This window comes from Suncus etruscus, chromosome 6, assembly GCF_024139225.1.
Source record: "Suncus etruscus isolate mSunEtr1 chromosome 6, mSunEtr1.pri.cur, whole genome shotgun sequence".
In the NCBI taxonomy this organism is placed as follows: Eukaryota; Metazoa; Chordata; class Mammalia; order Eulipotyphla; family Soricidae; genus Suncus; species Suncus etruscus.
This window is the reverse complement of record NC_064853.1, coordinates 49254304-49274260: the sequence shown is the minus strand read 5'-3', so window position 1 is coordinate 49274260 and position 19957 is coordinate 49254304. Positions and strand designations below refer to the sequence as shown.

Below are 19957 nucleotides of genomic sequence, written 5' to 3'. Positions count from 1 at the left end.
TTAAATTATACCTATTTCCCAAGGAACTTCTTTCTAATAATATTAATGTTGTTTCTATCTCAATGATATATCAAGAAAACACTAGCCCTAACATCTGTCCCAGATGACAAGTGTACCAAATATACATGTCTTCTGCTTCCAATAAGAGAAAAATGTCTATGAGGTCTATGAGGCTGCAGTTTTAGTCTGGAGTTGTGACGTCTACTCAGCTCCACAGGCACTGAACTCAAACTGTCTAACTCCTCTTAAATGCCGGGGTTGGGGTGTGTATTTCTGGATGATTCAATGCCATTGAGCCATGCTACTGGGAATGCCAAGACACATTCTGAGACACAAGAACTTGTTTGGCTTCCCAATCCCCAACTTTTTATTTTGTAGTGACAAAGGACTGGCCCTTTTATATTGCTCTATATACCTAACTTGTGTACGTACACAATTCGAGTTTTATCTTCCCTTTATTGTTACCATATGTTTATATGCACATGCACACACAGGTCTCTGTGATCCTGAGTTCTGGGTTAGCAGAAGCTGCACTCCTATGGTTGTGTGCTTACATACACTGCAATTCTCAGCAGGTAAGCATTAGCTGAGATGCACCTTTTCTAGAGGATGGCAGGGCTGACAGCAGAGCCATTTGGGCTCACTCTGTGCTTGTGACATCATCAGCGATTGAACCCATAACATTATGATTGCAAGGTGGGTAGACCAAACCCCTGTGCTAAGGGCCAGAGCAAACGGTATAGAAAGGCGATTGATCTCTGGTATAGAAAGGCGATTGATCTCTGGCATCCTATATGGTCCCCGAGCACCACCAGGAGTGATTCCTGAGTATTGCTATGTGACTCAAAAACTAAATTAAAAAGTCAACCCACTGTGCTAAGTCCAGAAGTAGGTTTGTGGGGGAGGGTGTAGAAGCTCTTAAGTAGTGCTCAATTGTCCTGGGGGCCTCTTCAGGCAATTCTTGGCTAACTGAGCCAGTGACAACGTGAAGGTCCAAGGAGACAGTGTTGCTCAGGCCTTGGGATGCCAGGATTACCAGGTCCACTGTAGTAGTTTTAGGCTTCAGGGTCACATCCAGTCCAGTTTAGGGACTCATGCGATACCAGATATTGAATTTGGGCCTTAAACTGGGGTCAGCCACCTGCACAGCGTGTGCTTGAACTGCTGTACAAAGGCCCCGGTCTAGAATTAAATTTTCTGTCCCTGGGCCATACCAGCAGTGCTCAGGGCTTATTCCTGGCAGAGTGCTGGGGACTGAACCCTGGTTGATCACATGCAAGGTAAATAAATGCCTTCCCTGCAGTGTTACTGCTCTGGCCCCTAGAAATAATTTTTCTTTTCTTTTCTTTTTTTTTTTGTTTTTTGAAGTGTAAATAAAGTTTTATTTAAGTCACCACCCTGTGTGCAGTTTTCATCATCCTTCACTCTGGGATGCCTAGAGAGAGCAGAGCAGGTTTTCAGGCAGGGGTGGATATGTGGGGAGGGCAGCACATGTAGCCCCGCAGAACAAACAGCTGCTCCCTGAGCGGCTGCCTTGTCCTGAGATCTGTTACTCTTTGGTCACAAGCGTGAAGAGCTCCTGGTCTTGTCCAAGAACTCTCTTTGAAATGACCAGTCAGAAATAATTTTTCAATGCCAAGTTACTTAATTCCCATCTTATTTGAAGGAGTCCAACTACTAGAAAGAGGATTATGACCAACAGAAGCATCCTATCATATATTTTAAATGTTTTGTGGCACTGGTGATTGAGGAGAGCAGTTACCAGGATCACACAGGGTGGGTGGGGCACCAGAGATTGTTTAGGGGTGACCCTAGAAGTGCTCAGGAGCTACTCCAGGTTCTGTGGCACTGGAGATTTGTTTTTGGGTCACATCTAACAGTGTTCAGGGGTTACTACTGGCTCTACGCTCAGAAATTGCTCCTGGCAGGTTCGGGGGACCATATGGGATGCTGGGATTGACGTCCTTCTGCATGCAAGGCAAACACCCTATCCCCATGCTCTCTCTCCGACCCTGGCACTGGCGATTTTAATTCCTGACCATGTACTTGTAAGGCAGGAACTGTCCCAATGCTTTTCTTTTGAGCCTTAAGTACTGAACATAATTTTTTTTTGCCCACTCTATCAGCTTTAGTTCTTGTAAATATATCAGAATAGTTCAACAGTCTGTTTGCCAGCTTGAGAAGATATGTCTTGAAGATAAGTTAATGAAGTGTGACAAGCAAATAAAAGATCAGACTGTTTCTAAATGAGTGAGCAGCTGTGTGGAGAGGCTCCACCCTCCTGGAACCTAACCGGAACATTGCTATTTCTACATATAGCGACTGGTTTCTACCCTGAGCTTTGCAGATGTTTTAAGAGTGAGTCAAGCAGGGTAGTTATTTGCATATATGTCCATTCATGATGATTTCCTAAGACTGGCTAAAAAAAAAAGTACACATTTAAATGTGCAAGCACTACAGCTAAAGGAATGCAAATCTCCTGGAGCACTACACTGTCTCTCCAACCCCTAACTTTTAAACTAAGAACCTGAACTGGGACTGGATAAAAACACATTGGGTCTGGAGATAGCACAACGGTAAGGCGTTTGCCATGCATGCAGTCAACCTAGGATGAACCTGGGTTCAATTCCCAGCATCCCATATGGTCCCCCAGCCTGCCAGGAGCAATTTCTGAAGACAGAGCCAGGAGTAACCCCTGAGCACTGCTGGGTTTGGCCCCAAAACAAAACAAAACAAACAAAAAAATCATAGGGGTTAGAGTGATAGCACAGCGGTAAGTCATTTGCCTTGCACATGACCAACACAGAATGAAACCCAGTTCAAATCCTGGCATCCCATACGGTCCCAAGCCCAAACACCCCCCCCCCCCCGAAAAAAAGAATCATTGCTATTAGGGCCATAGCCATAACACAGCAGCCAACCCATGATGAACCCAGGTTCAATCCCCAGCATCCCACATGGTCCCCCGATCCTGCCAGGGGCGAATCCTGAGGACAGAGCCAGGAGTAAAGGAGTAACCCGAGTGCCACCAGGTATGGCCTAAAAACAAACAATATATGTTGCATGCAGTCAACCCTGGTTTAATCTCTGGCACCTTATAGGTCCCCCAAACTTTACCAGAAGAGAACTCTTTTTTTTTTTTTTTTTTTTTTTTGGTTTTTGGGCCACACCCGTTTGACGCTCAGGGGTTACTCCTGGCTATGTGCTCAGAAATCGCCCCTGGCTTGGGGGAACCATATGGGACGCCGGGGGATCAAACCACTGTCCGTTCCTTGGCTAGCTTGTAAGGCAGGCACCTTACCTCCAGCGCCACCGCCCGGCCCCCAGAAGAGAACTCTTAAGCAGTGCTAGGTCAGGTCCAAACTCACCCCACCCAGAAAAAAAAGTTGTAGAGTCAAAAATTCAAACCCATGATAACATCAGTTTAAATAGTAAAATAATATTTCCACGGGGCCAGAGAGATAGCATGAAGGTAAGGCGTTGCCTTGCATGCAGAAGGAGTGTGATTCGAATCCCGGCATCCCATATGGTCCCCCATGTCTGCCAGGAGCGATTTCTGAGCGTTGAGCCAGGAGTAACCCCTCAAAAAAAAAAGGAAGAAAGAAAGAAAAAGAACATTTCCACAAGTTACCGTGATATCACTATTTTATTAAACATCTGGATGGCTGATTTTGTAAAATAGTTGGTTCTTTCTCTCTGCTGCCCAGCAGGCCTCTCCTCCCAAATCCTTTGTTTATAGAAACCCATGGTAGCAGTCCTGACAAGGTGAAGGAAAATGTGGTCTGAAAAGAACCACAGAACCACGGTGGGGAACTGCAGAGCTTCCTGGGGTTCCTGGCCAGCTCCACTCCTGCTCATCTGCTCCACAGGAAAGAGAATCATTTCAGTTCCACTGCCCGTCTCTGGGCAGCAGTCTTCTTTCAACTCCACTTGCCCTGCTGTTGTAAGCAGCAAATGGTAACATCTTTAAGAAAGTCTGCCCTGCTTTACATCCCTGTCAGCTGCCCATTTCCCTTTGAACTTCAAAAAACAGAAGAGCAGGACTTGTCAAAAGGGTGTAAACTGAGACCTTTTATAGATAAAACCTACTTCCTAGAAGTAAACTGGCCAAACATCTGCATAGCTGGAAACCAAAAGGTTATGAAAATATGTCCAGCCAGAAAATAATTCAGGCACCCAATTAGATTCAGTTATTCTGCATCTGTGGATTTAAAATGATCATCATCCACAGTGGAATAGATGTGTCCCTCGTTGCTTAGAAAGTCCACTGCTTGCCTAGAAAGGAAGACAAAAAACAAAAAGCAAATCACTTTCATACCACTAAAAAAGGAACTCTTTTAATGTGGCCAAATATGTAAGCTTCTCTGAGCTTACCACTTCAGTTTTTTTTTTTTGTTGTTGACATCTAGTGGTGACCTGGGGTTTCTCAGGTCAGAGCAATGGGGGACCATATTGTACTAGAGACTGAAACTTGGTCACGGTCATGCAAAACCTGTGCTCAGCCCGTGCACTATCTCTTTGCCCCAAACCCCAACTTCAATCTTAGCTAAGAATTGTAATTTGGGGGGGCTGGAGTGATAGCACAGTGGTAGGGCATTTGCCCTGCATGCCACCTACCCAGGACTGACCTGAGTTCGATCCCTGGAGCCTACCAGGAGAGCTTTCTGAGCAGAGCCAGGAGCAACCCCTAGGAACCGCTGGGTATGGCCCAAAAAGTAAAAGGGAACAAAATATGCAATTTTTTGGTTTGTTTTTCCCATACCTGGCCAATGTCAGGGATTACTCCTGGTTCTGCACTGAAAAAACATTCCTGGCAGAGGTTCAGGGGAACCATATGGGATGCCAGGGATTGAACCTGGGTTGTCTGTATACGAGGCAAATGCCCTATCCACTGTACTATCAAGCCAGCCCAGAATCATAATTTTTGTCACAGAAGGATACTGCATGGAGAAATGTCAATACAATTATAAACCAAGGTGACTCATAAAGAGAATGACCATTAGGGATGCCCTCTCTCAAATTTCGTAAAACTAAAAAAATCGTGTTGAAACTAAACACTCATCTAACACCTGAAGGATCTAAAGCTTGCACATAAAATATGATAGCATATGGAGCCAGAGACAGTAAAACAGGCTGGACACTTTTCTTGTATGTGGCAGATATGGTTTCAATCCCCAGCATTTAACATAGTTCCTTGAATAAGACTAAGAGTGATCCCTGAGCACAGAGCCAAGAGTAAACCCCCCGAGCACCAATGGAGATAGCCACCCCCCCCCCAAACAAATGTATGAAATATCTTAGTATAAAGATTTTTCTTTTTTTTTTGTTTTTTGGGCCACACCAGGTGGTGCGGTTACTCCTGGCTATGGCTCAAAAATTGCTCCTGGCTCAGAGGCCCAGTTGGGATGCCAGGATGATCGAGCCAAGGTTTGTCCTAGGTCAGCTGTGTGCAAGGCAAACCACCCTACAGCCCCATAAAAAGATGTTTTATCAAATTTTCCCTGCCCCAACCCAATGACCTTCCTCTGGAAGTTTCACAAATAAAGTCTTCTGAGAAATCGTCCGAGACCTTTCAGGGCCAGTGTCAGTAATACAGTTAATAAGAGTAGTGAGTTACATAGAACCTACATATGAGTCATTCTGCACCTCCATATCACCGGAACTGAGAAAGTATGTTTATTTTTTTATTTATTTTTTATTTTTTATTTTTTTTGGTTTTTGGGCCACACCCGGCGGTGCTCAGGGGTTACTCCTGGCTGTCTGCTCAGAAATAGCTCCTGGCAGGCACGGGGGACCATATGGGACACCGGGATTCGAACCAAACACCTTTGGTCCTGGATCGGCTGCTTGCAAGGCAAACACCGCTGTGCTATCTCTCCAGGCCCAAGTATGTTTATTTTTGTAGGAATTGGAATCAGACCTGTACATCTCTTTTCTTCCTAAATCTTTATCAAACATCCTGAAATAAAAACTATCATAAGCACCACAACGAATCATCTGATTACTTCCAGTACCAGGAAGCTCCTTGTCTTACAAGTTCTAAGGCAGAAGTCTCAAACTCAGTTTAACTGGGGGCCGCAGGGGGCAAAGTTGGGGTGATCCTTGAGTGCAAAGTCAGTAGTAAGCCTTGAACATTGGGGGGTGTGACCCAAACAACTAAAACAAAACAAAACAAAAAATGATTCCTCTAGGGCAGGGCCACAAAATGTTGTACGGAGGGTCGCAAATGGCCCGCAGGTCTCGAGTTTGAGACCCCTGTTTTAAGGCGATCAGCACTGTCTACAGGATGCAGAGCCACATGCACAGGGAGTGCATTCTTGAAAATTCTTGAAGATCTAAGGACTTTTTCTCTAGACTAAAGCCTACAAGAGGTATCAGATCAAATTCTGCTGAAAATTTCTCTAAGGTCTGAAGAGATAGTACAAAGGTTAAGGTGCTTGCTTTGCACATGGCAGACCATGTCTAAATCCTGGGAATCAATTTTGGTTCCCTGAGCACCAACAAGCATGACCCCTGAGCACATATCCATGTGTAAGACCTGAACACTATCTAGTATGGCCCCAAATGAAAACCAAAAAACAAAAGATCACTCACGATTATACCAGGACCATAAATGTGGTCCTATAAATATTATCATAAAACTATTAATTGAAAGGGGAAACAAACTGACCCAGATATAGAGTCTCGGTGAACAAAAGATTAAGGGACAGATCAGGACCATCTTTGCTAATCTTTTCTGTATTTCTTTAGTTCTGCATCCCAATTAGTGCTCAGGGGACCTGGAGGCTACTCCTGGAGAGACTCAACCAATCCGGATAGACATCCAATAATGGGGTGCCATAGTGCATAGGGATGTGAAACCTGCCCCTGATCTATCTCTCTGGTTTTTTCTTTCTGTAATTTTCCAGACTAAACAACTTCCTTTCTGTCAACTGGCTGAGGCAGCTGACAGAATTTAGACTACTTTCCCATTACCAGGAAACCTTGTACAGTAAAATGAGTGACTGGAAGGCATGTCTCACAAGAATCAAATACTTACTTGACTGAGCTTACACTCATGTGTTGGAGCTGGTTCTTGAGATCCTGAAAGTTTAGTCCTTCAGGCCTTGGGCAAGCCTTAATCAAATTAAGCACCTGAGATTTAAAGCAGAAAGGTTTTTTCAGTAACTCCTCTCCTACCTGGAAACCCGAGTCAGGCTCTTAGGATAGAAAACGTAACATTTTGGAATGTCTGTGTCTTGCATTTTTGGAGACACGCATGTAGAAATTACCTGGTTTTGGATTGTGGTGAGGCCATTTACTGGCATGAAGCTATTTCCTCCAAAGTTCCCAGCTTCACCCATTCCTCCCATTCCTGGATAGCTGACAGGTGCTCTTGCTGCTGAGGGCTGAATTAAGAAATACATTCACATTAGAAAATTCATAGATTTAGGGGGGGTATTCTTTTTATGCTTGAAACCCATTCAGTCATGTAATCATGGTCTTAAATAAAGTTATTATTAAAAAAAAAAAAAAAAAGGAAAATTCATAGTTTTGGAGGCTGGACAGTACAGTGGGTGGAACCCTAGCATTTCCCTTATACCCAGCCAACCTGGATTTCAAACCATGGTACCCCATATTGTCACCTAAGCCCCTCTAAAAGTGATCCCTGAATGTGAATCCAGGAGTAAAACTTGAGCACCACTTGGTGTGGCTCAAAACACAAACAAAAGGAAAAAGAGGAATATAGGGGCCAGAAAGATAGCATGGAGGTAAGGCATTTGCCTTGCATGCAGAAGAAAGGTGGTTTGAATTCCAGCATCCCATATGGTCCCCCGAGGGCCCGGAGAGATAGCACAGCAGTGTTTGCCTTGCAAGCAGCCAATCCAGGACCAAAGGTGTAAAGGTGGTTGGTTCAAATCCCGGTGTCCCATATGGTCCCCCGTGCCTGCCAGGAGCTATTTCTGAGCAGACAGCCAGGAGTAACCCCTGAGCATCACCGGGTGTGGCCCAAAAACCAACCAACCAAACAAACAAACAAACCATATGGTCCCTCGAGCCTGCCAAGAACGATTTCTGAGCATAGAGCCAGGAGTAACCTGAGTGCTGCCGAGTGTGACCCAAAAACCAAAATCCAGGAAAAAAAAAGAGGAATATAAACTTGAGAGCACTTTATCTAGCATGTGTGTTGTAATACTCCATGGAATGTACAAATGAATTTATCTCTATATCCCCAGTACTTAAGTTATTGCACAGAATAGAATGCAATACTGTCCTCAATAATCCATGAGTACTCTAGTTTCTCCTACTGTAACTAATTTTCCCTTTTCTTTGGGGGGGGGTCACACCTGGTGGCACTTAGGGGTTATTCCTGGCTCTGTCTCAGAAATCGCTCCTGGCAGGCTCAGGGGACCATATGGGATGCTGGGATTTGAACCATCATCCTTCTGCATGCGAGATAAACAGTCTACCTCCACACTATCTCTCCAAACCTAATTTTCCCTTTTATCACCAAAAATCATCAACACATATTCTAATTATAGACTCAATAAACCTTTTTGTGGCCCTATACAAAATTTCTAAACTGAATTCATGCAAGTGTAAGTAGTCTTAAAAACTTTTTAATATTTGGGCTGGAGTGATAGCACAGTGAGTAGGGCATTTGCCTCGTCTGTGGTCAGGGTTTGATCTTTGGCATCTCATATGGTCCCCCAAACCTGCCATGAGCGATTTCTGATCACAGAGCCAGGAGTAACCCATGAGGACTGCAGGATATGGTCCAAACTTCCCTCCACCAAAATATTTTCAACATTAAGCATTTTAGGAAAACATACACATACCATTGCCGAATTTTGGGTTTTGTTGGTGGGAGGGCCTCCTAAGCAGTGCTCATTCCTGGTGACAATGGTCCAAACAGACCAGGTAATTCAATGCTCAGGTTCAAGAATGCAGAGCTACTGGCCCTCTGCAAAGCTGGGGGCCTCCAGGGCTAAACTGATAGGTACTTGGGAAGCCATATGGGGGCTAAAGTTTGAACTTGGGTCTTGGTGCATGGAGTATGTGCCCTAACTGCTGAGCTCTCTTCCTAGGCCAGAAGTGGATGATTCCCTTAATCATTCAATCAGCTGGTAGTAAAGCAACAGAATACTGTTCAGTTTTCTCTGCATATAGGCTGGAGCTAGAGCTCAACTTATAATTGTAGTCTACATTGTGGCTCTACACTTGTAGGTTGTTCGAGGACTCAGCTATCCAAGTCAATAGGATCAGAAGCACTTAAAATATTGAGGAACCCGAAACATGCTTTTCTTCTGGCTCAACTTTCAAAGTGTTAGTGTCAACACTATTGCAAACATGTTGCCTAAAGTACAATAGAAAAAAAAGTGGGCTGGAATGATAGCACAGTGGTAGGCATTTTCCTTGCTTGAATCCAGCCCGAGATGGACCTGGGTTTGATCCCTGATATCCCATATGATCCCCAATCCTGCCAAGAGCTATTTCTGAGTGCAGAGCCAAGAGTAACTCAAGGGGCTGGAGAGATAGCATGGAGGTAAAGTGTTTGCCTTGTATGCAGAAGGATGGTGGTTCAAATCCCGGCATCCCATATGTTCTCCTGAGCCTGTCGGGGGCGATTTCTGAGTGTAGAGCCAGGAGTAGCCCCTGAGCGCTGCCAGGTGTGACCCAAAAGCCAAAAAAAAAAAAAAAAAAAAAGAGAGAAACCTGAGTGAGTGCTGCTGGGTGTGACCCCCCAAAAATAAAAAGAGTGATTGGAGTGATAGTACAGCGCTATCCAACTCAGGTTCTATCCCCGGCATCCTATATGGTCCCACAAGCCAAGCAGGAGTGATTCCTGAGTTGAAGAGCCAGGAATAACCCCTGGCTATAATATAAGAAAAAAGTAACAAAGGAGCCAGTGAAAACAAGTGTTCAAAGGACTGGAACATTTGTTTTGCATGTGGTACCCTAGGTTCAAACCCAGGTACCAGACAGTCCCCCAAGCACTAAGCTTGGAGCATTACCAGAAGCAAAACAAAAAACAAAAAAAAAAAAAAACAAGATGTCTAGAAAATCAAAGGCAGAGAACAGAAGTTGTCCTTGTTCTTCCAAAAGAAACCAAGACTCTGGCAAAACTGCGCACCTGGTTGTGAGCTTTGTTCAGAATCATGTGTGCATTGACGACTTCTAGAATATGCGTGGTGAATTCATTCATATCCTCCAGGGGGATGACCTTAAAGGCAACAAGGCTTTTTTTGTTCTAGTAAATAGAAAAATACAAATCAAAGATTAGCAGATTCAAGTTAATTTCAGGTTAAAATACCATGCCTCTAATCTCAGTTTGTGTGCAGTGAAGCAAGCACTAGAGCTCTTTCCTTGGTTACATCATTTTGCCAATTGGAATTACATGTGCTACTCCTCAATTAACATCAGTTTGATCAACATCATTTCCATACTAAGGGGGAAAATCCACTCCCCACTGGGGTCACTGTATGGGTTTCCTTGGATTACTCAGTTCCCTTCCCACACCACAAAGATGATAACAGGTTTAACTGTGAGTCTGTGTGTGAGCAAAGAATGCCCTGTTCAGGTCAGGAAACTTCAAGGAAAGGCACTGGCTATCCTTGACTCCAACATAGAACAAAGATAAGTAGGAAAATGCACAAATACAGCTGACTGCTTACACTAGGGTTACTTTTGGACTTTATCCAGAAATCCAGTGCTATTCTAGTGACCAGCTGTAAGTCACAGACACTTAACTTTTTTTTTTTTTTTTTTTTGTGGTTTTTGGGTCACACCCGGCAGTGCTCAGAAGTTATTCCTGGCTCCAGGCTCAGAAATTGCTCCTGGCAGGCACGGGGGACCATATGGGGCGCCGGGATTCAAACCGATGACCTTCTGCATGAAAGGCAAACGCCTTACCTCCATGCTATCTCTCTGGCCCCAGACACTTAACTTTATGTCAATCAACCTATGGTAAAACTGGCTTTGTTACATATCATTTAGCTTCAAGTCATAGTTCTGAGGAACCTTGTTAACAATGTTAAGTATTTCCTGTATCCTAAACCCAGGCATGATACTCAAATTTGCTTCATGCAAAAACATAATGTCATTTGATTTACCTGGAAAGCTCTCAGATGGCCAGCCACTTTCACATAAGTTTCTGGAGGAACCACGGCGTTTTCACCACTAGGGTCCTAACAGATAAAATAGAAACTGGTCAAGATCTTAATTTTTTAAATTGGGCCACACCTGGTGATACACAGTGGTTACTCTGGCTATGTGCTCAGAAATCGCTCCTGGCTGAGGGAGACCATATGGGACACCGGGGATCGAACCCAGGTTCATCCTGGGTCAGCCAAGTGCAAGGCAAACGCCCTACCACTGTGCTTCCATTCCAGCCCCAAAATTTTAATATTATTAGTCTCTCTAACGTTTCTAAATTATGTACAGAAAAAATAAAAGTTATAAAGGGAACTAAAGAAACCTAACACAGCAAAGCTGTGCTTTGCCCAGCTGAGCTTGCCCAGGTTTTTAGTTTTTACTTTCTATCAAATAGAGGCCACCTCCTTCCTGGGTAGACCCAAGGCCTCTCCCAGGAATACTAAGCTAGAGGTCTGGTGAAGATTTTGGTACTCAGTCTTACAGTTAGTCAAATGCACTATGAGCCCAGTGGCACTGTTGCTTGTGATCCCCAGGTGATCACATAGCTAAGTGTGCATGATGGCTGCTACTGTAACCAAACAGAGCAGAATGAGATGACATCAGTGAGTACGCTGAAGCATGTAAGCACTTTACCAAGGGTATGCAACCCAAGTCATCACAACTATAAAGGGGAAATTAACTCAATATAGAAAACTTGAAAAAACTGGGGTGGGATTGTGTGTGTGTGTTCCTGTTCCCACCCCATAAATAACATAGGAGGCTGGGAGATGACCCTGTGGGCTAAAACATAGGGTATGGGCTAGAACATAGGGTTTGATTCCCAGCTCCCACAGGGACCTTTGAGCACTGAGCCAAATGTGAAGCTTTTGGATGTGGCCCCAAAACAAAAAACGCTTTCAAATATTATGGGAACAAATGTATTAACTTTTATGGGACTCAGTGTATTTATTTTAGTTTGTGTCTTTGATCTTATTTATCCAAAATCCCACAAAACCCCGCCCTGATTCAAAAACCACCACTCACATCTGTGTCAACCCACTGGCGAACATCCATTGGTGCGGCTGTCATGTCATCGATTTTGTACACGATGTTGGTTGGAGCTTTCTCTGCATGTCTGATTATCCCCACAATAGAGACCTATGTCAGAAGAAAAAGTTTGGTCTTCTTAGAAATCAAAGCCACATTTGTGTATCAATACATTTTATTTCATTTTTCATAAGATTAAAGTAAATGCCTCACAAATGTACTATACCTGTGAAATCTCAACATGGCCAATTTTGAATGCTTCATCAATCATAGTGGCGGAGAGGAGCTGAGAGATGGTACAAGGCACAATGTGGTTGGTTCGCGATCTCTAAAAAGAATGTCGGCACAAATCCAATTATGAAAACAGTAACCACAACACATTTCACACATTTCCAATGCATGAGCCCCCAAACACCGCCCAGTGTGCACCTCTCCCCAGTTGAAATAAATTCATTATCCTTACTTCACATGACTGGACAAGCTCATACAGTTAAGGAGCACCACACTTTAGGAGCCAGAGATCTTAGCTTAATAGGCCTTTGAGGTCAAAGCATGCTTTGCAACTTCGAGAATCGGATTCAATTACCAGCATGGCATAGTCCCCCAAAATTAAAGAGGGGGGGGGGGACACACAGAAAGATAATACAGGGGTTAAGACACTTGTCTGTATAATCCACTGAGCACAGCTAGATGTGGCCCAAACCCTCCCTGATCAAATCAGAAGAAACTCCAACTTTAGCATAAAGGCAAGTGAGAGTGGCATATTGTTTGGGCCATACCTGGCTGTGCTCAGGGCTTCCTCCAGGCTTTGCACTCAAGAATCATTCTTGGTGGATTGGGGAGGCCATATGTAGCACTGGAAATTAACCTGAGCCATCATGTGCAAGGCAAGAGCCCTATCTATTGTATAATCCTGCTGACTCCAAGATGACATGATATTTGGAAAGGGCTGGAGAAATGGCCAGTGGAAACAGGGCTTTGTAGCTGTTCTGAATTTCATGGTAAAATATAAAGAAGGTCATTGGTTCAAATCCCGGCATCCCATATGGTCCCCCGCGCCTGCCAGGAGCGATTTCTGAGCGTGGAGCCAGGAGTAACCCCTGAGCTCAACCGGATGTGACCCAAAAACCAAAAAAAAAAAAAAAAATCAGAAGCTCGAAGGAAAATGGATAAAGGCTTAATCCCACTGGATCTCTTGAAAGAAAGGAAGGAGTTTTCTTGTGAGGAAACTCAAATCACAATCTGAAGCATTCTAACAATATAACCTCTGATTCTGCCCTCAGGTCAGTTTTTGGTTGGGTAATATAAAATGAGTAAATGAACTAGGATTTACCACCAACACATTACTAGGCTAGGCACAAATATAAGCCAACCCAATCTCAATACTCCAAAGAATGAAATGTGCTATCTGGGATCTCAGAATTTATTGGCAATTTCAACAAGAGGAAGCATTTAGGCTGGACATTGAAACATGAAATATTTGACAGTTAAAAAAAGCAGGGGCGGGACCAGAGATAGCATGGAGGTAAGGCGCTTGCCTTGCATGCAGAAGGTCGGTGGTTCAAATCCCGGCACCATATGATCTCCTGAGCCTGCCAGGAGTGATTTCTGAACATAGAGCTAGGAGTAACCCCTGAGCACTGCCGGGTGTGACCCAAAAACCAAAAAAAAAAAAAAAAAAAAGCAGGGGCAATAACATCTGTAAAAAACAAAATGTATAAACAATCTTGTAATCATGGTGTTTAAAATAAAAAGGGCTGGAGGGCACAGTGGCAGGGTGTTTGCCTTGCACATGGCAGAGTCAGGACCAACCCGGGTTTAATCCCTATCACCCCATATGGTCCCCCATACCTGCCAGGTGTGATTTCTGAGCTCAGAGCCAGGAATAACCCTCAGTGCTATCTAGTATGGCCCAAATATCAAAAATCAAAAAAATACCAAAACAAAAAATAAATTTAAAATTAAAAAGCAGCACAGCTCCTCTACGAAGCTCCAAAGAAATGTTGGCCACTGAATCTTCCCAGGTTGTTTAGTAGAAGAACCTCAGGGGTTTTCTCAGAATGGGTGCATTCTTTGCTCTTACCACACCTCAGACAGAAACAGCCCAGCTTTGCAATTTATTCTTTTTGTTTTGTTTTGTTTTTTTGGGGGGCCACACCCGTTTGATGCTCGGGAGTAAGCGCTCAAAAGTTGCCCCTGGGGGCCGGGTAGGTGGCGCTGGAGGTAAGGTGTCTGCCTTGCAAGCGCTAGCCAAGGAAGGACCGCGGTTTGATCCCCGGCGTCCCATATGGTCCCCCCAAGCCAGGGGCGATTTCTGAGCACATAGCCAGGAGTAACCCCTGAGCGTCAAACGGGTGTGGCCCAAAAACCAAAAAAAAAAAAAAAAAAAAAAAAAGTTGCCCCTGGCTTGGGGGGACCATATGGGACACCGGGGATTGAACCACAGTCCTTCCTTGGCTAGCGCTCGCAAGGCAGACACCTTACCTCTAGCGCCACCTCGCCGGCCCCTGCAATTTATTCTTTTCAAACTTCCAAGCCACCAAATTGATTTCAGATCTAAAGATCCTGGACCACATGGCTGCTTGCTTCCCTACATTTCGTTGGTATATAATCAAATTATTCCTGGCTGTATGTGGTAGACCGAACAAAATACTGAGAATTTAAACAAGGGTCAGTTACAAACAAGGAAAGTGCCTTAATCTCTGTACTATCTCTCCAGTCCTTTATTATTAATTTATTTAAAGAAAGTGTGCACATAGTTGACATGAATAATCATAATACATTTGTTTCAGGATGACAGAAAGTAAAGTTATTAAAAAATAAAAAGAAAATAGAAAATCTAAAAAAAAATTTATGTGAAAAAAAAAAAGAAAGAGGAAAAACTTTAGTACTTTATTTTTAGTTGTTTGTTTTGGGGCCACATCCAGCAGCATTCAGGAGATACTCCTGGCTCTGAGCTCAGAATTCACCCCTGGCAGGCTTGGGGGAATCATATGAGATGGTAGGAATCAAACCCAGGTAGGCTGCTACATGAATAGTATTTTTTTATTTTTTGGTTTTTGGGTCACACCCAGAAGCGCTCAGGGGTTACTCCTGGCTCTACACTCAGAAATCGCTTCTGGCAGGCTCTGAAAACCATATGGGATGCCGGGATTCGAACCACCAACATTCTGCATGCAAGGCAAATGCCTTACCTCCATACTATCTCTCTGGCCCCTACATAAAATAGTTTTTAAAAATAAAGCATGATCGGGGCCGGAGAGATAGCATGGAGGTAAGGCGTTTGCCTTTCTTGCAGAAGGTAATTGGTTCAAATCCTGGCATCCCATATGGTCCCCCGAGCCTGCCAGGAGCGATTTCTGAGCATGGAGCCAGGAGTAACCCCTGAGCGCTGCCAGGTGTGATCCAAAAAAACACAATAAAATAAAAAAATAAAAGCATGGTAAATATTAGAAAGCTCATATAGTTCAGTAAGCTATAACAGGCTTATGATCAACATGAAATATTTTAAACAGAAAATTTATCTAATGAATGAAATAGGCTCTAGATTTGAACACACAGTTAAATCATAATGGTGGGGCCAGAGTGATAGTGCAGAGGTAAGGTGTTTGCCTTGCACGCGGCCAACCCAGGACGGACCTCGGTTTTATCCTGGCGTCCCATATGATCCCCTAAGCTAGGAGCGATTTCTGAACACATAGCCAGGAGTGACCCCTGAGCATCACTGGGTGTGGCCCCCCCCTATAAAAATCATAATGATTTGCTGAAAAGCTGACTTAATACAGAGACCAAACTAAGGATTCTGGATAAAAATTATAATAGCCATAATGCAGAAAAATAATTAAATTCAAAGAAAAAATAAGACCAAACTATCCTGGGACCAGAGACAGCTTAAGGGGTTTACAGAGTATGTATGTCCCCTGGGGGGAAAAAAAACTGAACTGTCTTTGGGTTCTCCTCAGCCTTAAGAAAAATAAGTTTGGGCCCGGAGAGATAGCACAGCAGTGTTTGCCTTGCAAGCAGCCGATCCAGGACCAAAGGTGGTTGGTTCGAATCCCGGTGTCCCCTATGGTCCCCCGTGCCTGCCAGGAGCTATTTCTGAGCAGACAGCCAGGAGTACCTGAGCAACGCCGGGTGTGGCCCAAAAACCAAAAACCAAAAAAAAAAAAAAAAAAGAAAAAAGAAAAATAAGTTTAAGAGGACTGAAGTTTCCTGACTTTCAGGAAAAAAAGAAAAACAGTGAAAGCAAAGCACTACTGTCTGGATATTGGACTGGTCAGTATCACACACATATAGTACAGTTACTGAACTTAGAAAGTCCCTTAATCTTTTGAGCTTCTGCTACCCAATGGAGTAAACAACAAATTATTTTATTTATTTTTATTTTATTTTATTTTATTTTATTTTTGGTTTTTGGGCCACACCTGGCGTTGCTCAGGGGTTACTCCTGGCTGTCTGCTCAGAAACAGCTCCTGGCAGGCACGGGGGACCATAGGGGACACCGGGATTCGAACCAACCACCTTTGGTCCTGGATCAGCTGCTTGCAAGGCAAATGCCGCTGTGCTATCTCTCCGGGCCCGTAAACAACAAATTTTACAAAATTATTAGGAACTAACTTGGGGATGGAGAGATAGCACCGTGGGTCGTGCACTTGCCTTGCACACAGTCAACACAAGTTCTACGGACAGGATAGAACCCCACAGAATTCCCCAGCACCACCAGCTGTGAGCCCTAAGCATAGAACCAGGTGTAAAAAGCACTTAAGCATCACTAAGTGTGACTCTCTCCCCCAAAAGGAATGTACATGAAAAATTTAAAAAACAAATTAAAGAAAAGCTCCAACTATGGGAATGATCAATGAATCATTTTAATAAGAAAAAACCCTGGGGGCCGGAGAGATAGCACAGCTGTTAGGGTGTCTGCCTTGCATAAAGCTGACCAGGAACGACCCAGATTTATTTCCAGCATCCCATATGGTTCCTGAGCCTGTCATGAGTGATTTCTGAGCACGGAGCCAGGAGTATAAACCCTTAATGCCACCACTGGATGTGGCCCAAAAATCAAAAAACTAACAAACAAAAATACAAACAAACAAGAAAACACCCTTGCATTAACAGTTTAGCTACAGCAAGTACTTTAGCCTTTTGAGTTATCTTCCCAGTCCCCAATTTTGTATTTAAAGGAGGAAATCAACAGCAGTAGTTATAGACACTCACTTCTGAAAGAGTGACTAAGAGTCTGGACGGCTTTTTATAGGCCACTTCGATATCCTATCTTGTTTATCAATTCTTGGAAAAACCCTGATACAAGTAATACCCCAAGCAAATGAAAAGACCAGGGGCCTCTGGATTCACCGTTGCCTGCAAAACTCCCACTAAAAAAATGAAAAAAATGGACCTCAAAAGATTGAACAGTGGCTCCAAGGCTCAAACTTTATCCACCTATTCTAAGAACTCCCAGGCAACCAACCACTTTACACACCATATTGTCTCACCTCAACCTCACAGTAGGGTTTGTAATTCTGCATCCGCTGTAACAGACGCAAAACGGACTGCAAGAAGATTAAGTAATTACTGTTCAAAACTTACTGTCAAGTAGTGTCAGAGGGATATAGGGTTCTGTGACCATCATCTTCCCACTGAGTTACAAACCCTACTAGACACTTCACTAAATAAACGACAGCGATTACATAACAAACATAAACTCGACTTTTTTTTTTAAACAAATTCAGTGTTTTCTTTAGCTAGACTAGAGATTTCAAACTGAAGGCAAAGAAAACAGGAGGCAAAAATTAGGAGAGAAATTTTTTCGAAACAAACGCCACTGAATGGACTGATCGGAAAGTATCCGATTTATTTGAACTGCTGTGACTTAAATGAGAGTAAACAAGCCCTGGGAGACGATTCAACAAAACCATCTACTTACTGATTTCCTCTCCGCCTGGGTGGACGTTGGAGACCCGAAGCCCCCAGGGCTCTGTGTGTATCCGCCGGCTCCCCCATAGGAGCTGCCGTAGCTTTCAAACCCACCTGGTTGTAAACAAAGCACCGAGTTAGGATCCACAATGAATCCAGGGGGTCCCCAAGATTCCCCTCATCTTCCCCACCACCACTCCCAACCCCCAGACATCGCCTTCCCCCCCCACCCCAGCTCCCAGGGCCATCCCAACCCTCGCCCTCTTGCTAGATCTCTCCCGAGACTCTCCATCTCCACCCCGCTGGCCATTACTGTTAAACATCATCTCGTTGAGCTTCCTTGGCGAAAGCCGTCTAGTCCAGGTCGGCCCAGGCCCGTGGCGCTCAGTGCCCAAGACTCCAAACCAGGGTTGCAGTTTCGCGGGCGCCACAAACGACTTCCCGCGAAAGATGGAGCCAATCAGGACCCACAACGCTTCACGTCCGCCAATCAAGGCTCATAACTCTTACGCCATTTCCCGGTCGTCCTTAAAGCTCCCCGAAACGTGCTCGCAGCCACCAATAAAAACAGAGGTCTCGGCGGCCATCTTGACAAGGGTCAAAACACACCACGGGGAGGAAGTAGAAAGTCGCGAGATGCTGATTGGGCGGGCTGGGGGTGGGCTCAAGGAGACGTCCAATCAAAATGCAACTTCCGCACCGCCGTCCCGTAAGCAGAAACGTCACTTCCGCCTGCGGTTTCCTATACCCGCCAAATTCTCGCCTAGCTGTCGGAAGTACTTTTTTTCAAGTGGTTGCACAGTAGGAGGGCGTTTGCTTTGCAGAGTCTGCTTCGATCCCCGGCGTCCCAGATGGTCCCGCGAGCCTACCAGGAGCGATTTCTGAGCGCATAGCCAGGAGTAATTCCTGAACGCCGCCTGCTGTGGCCCAAACCCCCCCCCCCCAAAAAGGAACACGACACTGCCTGAATGATACAGTTTTAGGCACTTGCCTTGTTCCCTACTGACCTTGGTTCCATCCCTGGCACCGTATCTATATTTTCAGCTCCACCAGGGATAAGCTCTAAGTACATCCAGGTGTACCATCCACCAAAACAACAAAGAATAAATGGACTCAGTACCATTTCTTTAAAAGCAAATGCCAGAAGTTCGGATTTTTTTTTAAATATATGCATGTGGAGAACAAGGGGTAACCTCTGAGCACAGCCAGCGGTGTGGCTTCAAAACAAAAGTGTGATTTTAAGCAAATTCAAATGTGTGTGTGTGTGTGTGTGTGTGTGTGTGTGTGTGTGTGTGGTCACACCCGGCAGTACTCAGGGGTTACTCCTGGCTCTACACTCAGAAATCGCTCCTGACAGGCGTATGTGTGTGTGTGTGTGTGTGCGCGTGCGTGCGTGTGTGTGTGTGTGTGTGGTCATACCCAGCTGTTGTGTGTGTGTGTGTGTGTGTGTGGTCATACCGGGCGTGTGTGTGTGTGTGTGTGTGTGTGTGTGTGTGGTCATACCTGGCAGTACTCAGGGGTTACTCCTGTGTGTGTGTGTGTGTGTGTGTGTGGTCATACCCGGCTGTGTGTGTGTGTGTGTGTGGTCATACCCGGCAGTACTCAGGGGTTACTCCTGTGTGTTAACCTCTGAGCACAGCCAGCAGTGTGGCTTCAAAACAAAAGTGTGATTTTAAGCAAATTCAAGTGTGAGTGTGTGTGTGTGTGTGTGTGTGTGTGTGTGTGGCCACACCCGGCAGTACTCAGGGGTTACTCCTGGCTCTACACTCAGAAATCGCTCCTGGCAGGCTTGGGGAACCATATGGGTTGCTGGGATTCGAACCACTGTCCTACTGCATGCAAAGCAAATGCCTTACCTCCATGCTATCTCTCCAGCCCC

At 44.6% G+C, this 19957-nt stretch overlaps 1 protein-coding gene across 1 annotated transcript; it reads right to left on the bottom strand.

Annotated features, from left to right (window-relative positions):
• Positions 1-3632: 3632 nt before the first annotated feature.
• RPA2 (replication protein A2) lies at positions 3633-18521 on the bottom strand. Its single transcript, XM_049774995.1, has 9 exons — positions 18392-18521; positions 18089-18192; positions 12389-12490; positions 12160-12273; positions 11094-11168; positions 10115-10231; positions 7272-7388; positions 7040-7134; positions 3633-4275 (listed from the first exon to the last, which is right to left on the bottom strand). Exons 1-9 carry the CDS (start codon positions 18402-18404, stop codon positions 4191-4193), a joined length of 822 nt encoding a protein of 273 aa, XP_049630952.1. The 5' UTR covers positions 18405-18521; the 3' UTR covers positions 3633-4190.
• Positions 18522-19957: the final 1436 nt, after the last annotated feature.